Raw genomic sequence first — 8,500 nt, forward strand, 5'->3', positions numbered from 1 at the left:
TGATGAATTAGCATTCGGCTGAGCCCTCAAGGGTTAACTCTAACACTCTACAAGGCAGCAGGAATGGAAGGAGGGGAGACAGCATCGCAGACAGAGACAGAGACATACACCATGTGTGTGTGTGAGAGAGAGATGCGCATTTCCCCTGTAAGTACACTGACTCTACTCCTAATTAACAAGGCAGTGTACTTAAATCAGCTTGCTGAGACTGCAGGTGCTGCCAGCTCCCTCCGTCCTGAGCCCTGTCGTGTGTCCCCCCCTGTGCTATGGAAGATGGGGTAAGCGGGGAAGGGGAACACCCTGACATTAGCCCCCATCTTCCCCCCCCGCACAGCAAGCAGGAGTCTTGGGGAGCAGCTCTAAGGCAGAGGGTAGGAGTAGCACATGGCAGTAGGGGGAGGGACAACTGAACTGCTGGCAACTGAAAGCCTGCTGGACAGCTGCTGCACAGGAAACTTAGGGGAGCGGGGAGCTGACAGGGGGACTGATAGGGGGCTGCCGGTCCACCCTGGTTCCAAGCCCTCACCAGCTAGCTACAATGGGCTGCTCTTCCCGCAAGCAGTGGACAAAGCAGGCGGCTGCCAAACAACGTTAGAAAGGAGCATTGCACAACTTTAAAAGAGCATGTTCCCTAATTGATCAGCAATGTAACAACGAAACAATGTTAACTGGGATGACTTTAAGTGAGGAGTTACTGTATTTTGAACTTCTAAAATTAGGCACACCCATTTCTGCACACATGTTCTTCACTCCAGTATTTCTACATATTCATTTTTTCATGCTTACACATTTTTGCCCATCCAAAATTTAGGTATGAAAAAGTGTTGGCACACATTTAAAAACTGCTTTTGAAAATGTGATCTTTTGTTTAATAGGATTATTGTGTCACAATGTAAACTTAAACACATTTAAAACCCTTCACATGAACTTTTTATTATAGTGTACCACCTCGACACATGTAGCACTTTACATAAGGAAAATCCATGACTACTGGTTCAAATGGGACACAATTCCAAGAGCAGAATTAGAAAATAGATGGAAAGTGAGTAGAGGTTGCCAAAATATATATGTTTTTAAATGTTTGGAATTAGAACCTGTTTAGTATTTTTATTACAAATAATTGAGCTGGAGGAAATTTTTCAACAAAATCAGAAATGTATTTTAAGATGCTTTTATACAAGAACTCTTTAAAACTCTTCAAAAGAAGAAAAAAAGAATGAAGAACAAAACCATGCTCTACCTGACGAGGAGTCCTTTCAGATTTGCTCCTGCACCACTCCCAATCTGAGAGTTCTGGTTTACGGCTCTCCTCGTGAGACAGCCTTCTTTCCTGCGCTTCAAAAAATGTTGATTTGTCAAAGTTTCTGACCTCCTCTCTTTTAAAGGCTCCTAGTTTGTCAGAAAGAAGACAGTCCATGCTTTTGTCCTTGCCAAGTTCTTGTTTAGGCTCCATACTTTTGCCCTTGTTGAAATCTTTAAACATGGAGCTATCCTCTATGGGTATGGTGCTGAACTCAATTTTGGCAGATTTAAGGATTTTGTTGCTATCTTTCTGAGATTCTTGTGTGTTTTCACAGTCATAGTTCATCAGGTTGTGATATGATATAGAGTTATCATCACCATCGTCATCATGGTGGTGGTTTTCATGGGATATCTTGTAGATTCCATAACCTTGTTGGAATGATAGGTTGAATTCAAAACCCCTCCTTTTTGCTAAACAGAAAGAGAAAAGCTTCTATAATTAAAATATAAAAAAGTTACGTACAAGAAACACAATTAGAAAATATATTTTAGAAAACGCCTAATTTTATCTGTAAATTTAAAACTAAAATACAAGTTGGTTACTTTTAACAGCAGACTTTTTGGTATCCATAATGTATGAATTATTATGAAAAATTAAATACTCACCATAGCATTATATACACTCAGGTAATTAGCTTATTTATTCCTTTGTCAAAACATGGTAGAATTTCTATGTTTTGAAGGTGGTTGTTTGCCAGAAAATAGGAATAGTTTCACCCATCATTTTTTAAAGAACAGGATTTGCAAAGCCTTATAGAAGTTATACTAGAAGCAAATTATGGCTCATTTTGCAGTATATCTCAGTTTCAGCTAATGAGAAATTCCCCAAACCCCAAAAACATAACATAGCATGCTTTCAGAAAAATACACTTAGAATAATAGAAATGTAGGACTGAAAGGGACCTCAATAGGTTTTCTAGTCTGGTCCCCCACACTGAGACAGGACTAAGTATTATCTAGACAATCCCTGACAGGTATTTGTATAACCTGTTCTTAAAAACCTCCAGTGATTCCACAGCCTCCCTACGTTCTGCTTCTGAGAATCAATCAGAACTGTACTTCAGTGCCAAGAGGCAAATAAGAAAAATACATTTCTACGTTAGAAAACAATCATGTAGATGAACTAATTCCATAATCAACTTACCTTCATACAGAGACAATATATATACTCCACATGTAAAATTATATTCCAACATCAGTACTCTGGCTAATTATTTTAGATGATATAGTTGTTCAGGAATTAAGGTAAGAGTGCTCTACCGCCACATATCCCCTTAATTACTTCTCTCCTCTACCATAAATTCCCTCCATTTCTTCACCCTGCATTCCCATGTTCATATTACTAGATACAGTAATTAAAGGTATATCTCTTATCAAATCATGAAAGCATCTTCCTATCAAATCTACCTAAGAACATTTTAAGATACAAAGTACAGAGAACCATTTATAAAATAGTGTCTTTATTCAGCATACAGATTCTGTTTCTCAAAAGATAGTATTAAGTGTGAAATCACAAACTCAACAATTATTCTATTAAAAATCCAGAATAGCCTTTAGCATGAACATCCTAAAAACAAAGCATTTCTATTTACTAGGGCTGTCAATTAATCGCAGTTAACTCACATGATTAATTCAAAAAATTAATCGTGATTAAAAAAATTAATCGCAATTAATCACACTGTTAAACGATAGAATACCAATTGAAATTTATTAAATATTTTGGATGTTTTTCTACATTTTCATATATACTGTATTCTGTTTTGTAATTGAAATTGAAGTGTATATTATTTTTGATTGAATATATTTACATTGTAAAAATGATAAACAAAAGAAATAGTATTTTTCAATTCACCTCATATAAGTACTGTCATGCAATCTCTTTGTTGTGAAAGTTGAACTTACAAATGTAGATATTTTTAGATAACTGCACACAAAAACAAAACAATGTAAAACTTTAGAACCTACGAGTCCACTCAGTCCTACTTCTTGTTCAGCCAATTGCTAAAACAAACAAGTTCGTTTACATTTACAGGAGATAATGCTGCCCTCTTCTTATTTACAATGTCACCAGAAAGTGAGAACAAGCATTTGCATGGCACTTTTGTAGCCAGCATTGCAAAGTATTTACATGCCAGATATGCTAAACATTTGTATGCCCCTTCATGCTTCGGCCACCATTCCAGAAGACATGCTTTCATGCTGCTGACACTCGTTTAAAAAAAATACGTTAATTAAATTTGTGACTGAACTCCCTGGGCGAGAATTGTATGTCCCCAGCTCTGTTTTACCCACATTCTGCCATATATTTCATGATATAGCAGTCTTGGATGATGACCCAGCACATGTTGTTCATTTTAAGAACACTTTCACTGCAGATTTGACAAAACACAAAGAAGGTACCAATGTGAGATTTAGATTTAAGAATCTGAAGTGACTTCCAAAATGTGAGAGGGACAAGGTGTGGAGCATGCTTTCAGAAGTCTTAAAAGAGCAACGCTCCGATGCGGAAACTACAGAACCCGAACCACCAAAAAAGAAAATCAACCTTCTGCTGGTGGCATCTGACTCAGATAATGAAAATGAACATGCGTCGGTCCACTCTGCTTTGATTTATTATCAAGCAGAACCCGTCATCAGCATGGATGCATGTCTCTTGGTGGTTGAAGCATGAAGGGACATATGAATCTTTAGTGCACCTGGCACGTAAATATCCTGCGACGCCAGCTACAACAGTGCCATGCGAGTGCCTGTTCTCACTTTCAGGTGCCCTTGTAAACAAGAAGCAGGCATCATTATCTCCTGCAAATGTAAAGAAACTTGTTTGTCTGAGTGATTGGCTGAACAAGAAGTAGGACTGAATGCATGTGCAGGCTCTAAAATTTTACATTGTTTTATTTTTAAATGCAGTTTTTTTTGTAATAATTCTATATTTGTAATTTCAACTTTCATGATAAAATGATTGCACTATAGTACTTGTATTAGGTGAATTGAAAAATACTATTCCTTTCAGATTTTTTACAGTGCAAATACTTGTAATCAAAAATAAATAAAAAGTGGTAACTACACTTTGTATTCTGTGTTGTAACTGAAATCAATATATTTGAAAATGTAGAAAACATCCAAAAATATTTAAATAAATAGTATTCTATTATTGTTTAACAGTGCAATTAATCACAATTAATTTTTTTAATTGCTTGACAGCCCTATTTACATTATCATATAATTGTTTCTTTACCATCATCATAAGTTTTCCTCTGTAAGTATTAGATTAGATTCAGAGCAAAGCGGTATCTGGAATGAATAGTTTTCTTGACAAACTGCAGTCACTCTCTTTGGGATAGTGGTTAAAAGTTCATGGTCTGGATTTGAAAGAAGAATCCAATTCAGAGAGAACAAATGACTTGAGCCAAAAGGTGCTTTTCTGAAGATCATGAACCTTGTTCTCCTCTCATTTACTCCCATGAGAATCAGGAGTAAACTCACTGAAGTCAATGGAGTTACACCGGTATAAATAGGTAACAAAAGTTTAATCCAAAACCAATTGATGTCAATGAGAATTTTTCTACTGATTTAAATTTTCTATGGATCACTGCTGAATGGCTAATACAGAAAACGATTATAATTATTATATGTGAAAGTAATTGCACCACATTGCTGTGGCTGTGAAGTCCTGTCAACACCGAAGGCCTCTCAGTGGCTGCATGATGGATGTGTGAGCAGTAAGATCCGAAGGGCCTTTTCTCTCATTGACAAAATTCCTGTTATTCAGGGGCATGAAGTCACTCAGAATTCAGAGGTGTTTTTGCCTGGCTTTAAAATGTGTTTAGCACAGTCAATGTATTTTCTTAATGCATGTCATATTGTGGCAGATGTGCTTTTCTAGGGAGGGAGTATTGTCCAGAGGCTAGAGGAGGAGTGAGTTTGAACCCATAGTTTCTGTTAAAAGGTTTGACAATGACTTGCTGTGTGGTCTTGGACAAGTTACTTAACTTCTCTGTGCCTCAATTTCCCTGACTGTAAAATGGGATAATAATACTCTCTAGCCACCTTATAGGTATGTTGTTAGGCTTATTTAATTAATGTCCATGAAAACCTTTCAGATCCTCATATGAAATATGCTACAGGAGTGCAGTTTATTGTTACTGTTGCAGACAACCTTCTATGCAATCTACTATAAAATTTACTCTAACAGTCTGTTGCCATATGGAACATCACGTGAGACAATATCCCATCCTTCAACCTCCCGCACTTACTTTTCCTTTCTTCGGAAGAAATGGCATATGCATTCCTCCTGCAGTTAATGATGCAGCCACAGGGCAGGTGGATCCAGCGTTCTGACAAAACAAACACAGGGGTGACCGTGGCAGCTAGTAAAGTCAGCAGAAAACTGAATGTCTCAAAGGAAAGGCTTTGAAAACCAACTATGTGCTGGACAGCCATCTGTATCTGAAAGGCAGAACATTAAGAAATTAAATCACTTCAGTCACATACTGTATTTCCAGGAATAACAAAAACATCACATTGTTAATGTGACAAAAATAGAGGCCACAGATTTTCATTGATTTCCCGCTAGGCTTTGTGACTTTGACAGATGCTAGAAGACAAATGTCCTTATACACTCCCTCTCCCTCTCTCTCTATTTCTCAGAATGCCTTATGCTGCAAATGAAATGATAAATATTGATGCCTGAGGTCTGCCAAAGAAGCAGCTCAGATTCCAAGCAATTCTTAGGGATAACTGAGCCAATCCGGTGAGGTGCTGAGCATCCTCCACTCCCGAAGTCAATGGGGTTTGAGGGCACTCAGTGCCAGGCAGGATTGGGCTTCACGCGCATTAGAATTCTCATTCTATATGGAAAGAAGCTGACTCCATACACATCCATAGAACAAGGATGACACTGAACAATTCCCAACATGTTCACATGCCCAGCAAAGGACTCACTTGTAGGTATCCTTTGTTATATTTATCCTTCCCATACATTGCATCAAAATGTAGTAATGCTTCAATAATTACAAAGATACAAACATTCTTCATCACTTCTCAGACAAGCTTCAGTTTCTTACCCAGAGATGACTGGCAAAGGGCGTGACTCAGAACTGTGAGGACGGAGGAAAAAAAATCTGCCTTAGTAAAACTCACAGATCTCAGAGTCAACCTAATGCCTGCCAGACTGCTTGAAACACAAAACCTGATTCACCCCTACCATTAGCCTAGCTCTATGCTGGGTTCAGTGGAGTTACACTGATATAAAACTGGAAAAACAATGATGAATCTGGCTTTTCATTTTTAAAATGCACTGGTTTTGTATGACTGTATCAATCCTGAAGAAAGCCAGATAAATACATACACAAACACAGCTCTGTTTGAAATGACTTCTATGGATATGATTTATGCTGCTCATAATTGCTGGATGACTGTTTCAATTAATATCACATAAACTCAGACCCTGTGTAAATAAATCATTACAAATATGCAAAGAAGTCTGACTTTTTACCATTGTTGGAAGCCAGAGAATGACTTTTGTCAACGCAAGAATCAGCGAGAATCGTTTCTGAGCAAACTCCACAGTGTAGCTCCTGCTCTGCACACTGTTTGGGCAATGGGAGTCCAGCCCACAGCTCTCAGCTGGGCTTTGCCTGAATACTATCTCCGAGCTGGGGCAGGCGTTTCGGAAATGCTTCAGGGTTTTATCCACAGGGTCCTCCGGAGAAAGGGATAGGGCGGTGCTACAGACTGGGGGCGTCCCAGGGGTGAAATAGCCTCGGGTGATTTCCTGGTAATCGACATAAAGACGCTGTTGCTCATCTGAGCACAACAGTTGGTAAGTTAGAGGGACAGAAAGCACGGTGAGGAGGCAGAAGCACAGCGAGTAGACAATGAATAAAAACAGGACATAGGAACTGGTGCAGTCTGTGAGGCAACCCCAAGAGGTGGGGACATAGGTGCCCCAACCACAGAGAGGCAAAATGCACACCAGCAAGCTGACAATCCAGATAGTGACAATGGCCCATATCATGCTCACTGGCTGTTTGGAGGTCCGCTGACTCCACATCACAGTTTTGTTGATTGTGTAGAAGTTGTAAGAAACTATAAGAGTACCTTTCAGATTGCTAGAAATGCCCTGAAATAAATAAAGCAGCGCTGATGTGGTGCACAGAGTCTGGGGGAGCGCCTCGCTTGACCACTGCATAAGCATAAAGATAGTCACTGGCACCACGCTTATCAAATCATCCACAGACAAGGAAGTCACAATCATTGAAAGTGTGGTTTTGTTTTGAATTTTCAGTAAGGAAACTAGTGAATAAATGCTGCCCAGCAGGGTAGTGAGCGTAATTATAAACGTCAAGCAAAAAAGAAAGATATTCAAAGTTCTCTGTCCATTGGTTATATCCATAATGCCATGATTTTCAGTAAAGAGGCTTGTCCCATTCAGTGGGAAATGACTAGGTGTTACCGACATGGTTGTTAGGGATTTTATTTTGCCTTCTCACTGACTCCGCAAGTTTTCGTCAGATGAATCGGAACTGCTCCACATCAGAAGTTTCTTCTTTGTTTTCATAGACTCTCCTTTTTGACACTTGATCAGGACACATTCAGGTGTGTGTGTCCTCTACGCCCAGGATAACTCACACACAAAAAGCAGGCTCCGTCAAAGGAAACATTAACACGTACCAAAGAGCGCACGATGCAGACAAAAAAGCAATTCCTCCTTAAAACAGACTTTGGGGTTTGAGCTGGTTCTTTATAATCCTTCCAAGTACAAGAGGATGATTAAATTGGGCTCTTGCAGGAATAAAATACCATTCACTTTTGACAGATAGCAGACAATGTGTCTTACTCGAGAGTTCAGTTGAAATGAAGGCAGAATGTCAGGTATGCTCAAGCCCTACTGGTTCAGGGAGAAACATAGTAGAGAATGAGAGGCTCTTTGATTCAGCCTGTGCTGTTCAGAGCTGCAGGAGGGAGGAGTCAGATCCAAGCAGGATAGCAGAAAGGGGGGAAATTAGTATCTTTCCAGGCAGAGCTGCCTCTTAGCTAGATCAGAAACACAAAACAGAGTCCTTGCTAAGCCCCACCTCCAATGCTGACACTAAAATCCAATGCAAATACTCAGACCTGATGTCAGCCATAAATGTCATCCCTGAAAGCCCAGGGCTGCTCCACAGCTGTGCATCACAAGCTGGAGAGCTGCTTTTAT

General features: G+C 39.3%; 1 protein-coding gene across 1 annotated transcript in view; it reads right to left on the minus strand.

The window, feature by feature from the left end:
• Nucleotides 1-8,211, minus strand: part of GPR149 (G protein-coupled receptor 149) — a 47,903-nt gene extending 39,692 nt beyond the window's left edge. The window contains exons 1-3 of the mRNA XM_034782467.1: nucleotides 6,797-8,211; nucleotides 5,556-5,748; nucleotides 1,241-1,713 (exon numbers count right to left, since the gene is read on the minus strand). Of these exons, the coding sequence (XP_034638358.1) occupies nucleotides 1,241-1,713; nucleotides 5,556-5,748; nucleotides 6,797-7,762 (1,632 nt within the window). The 5' untranslated portion in view covers nucleotides 7,763-8,211. The remainder of the gene's footprint in view (nucleotides 1-1,240; nucleotides 1,714-5,555; nucleotides 5,749-6,796) is intronic.
• Nucleotides 8,212-8,500: the final 289 nt, after the last annotated feature.

This window comes from Trachemys scripta, chromosome 9, assembly GCF_013100865.1.
Source record: "Trachemys scripta elegans isolate TJP31775 chromosome 9, CAS_Tse_1.0, whole genome shotgun sequence".
Classification (NCBI taxonomy): Eukaryota; Metazoa; Chordata; order Testudines; family Emydidae; genus Trachemys; species Trachemys scripta.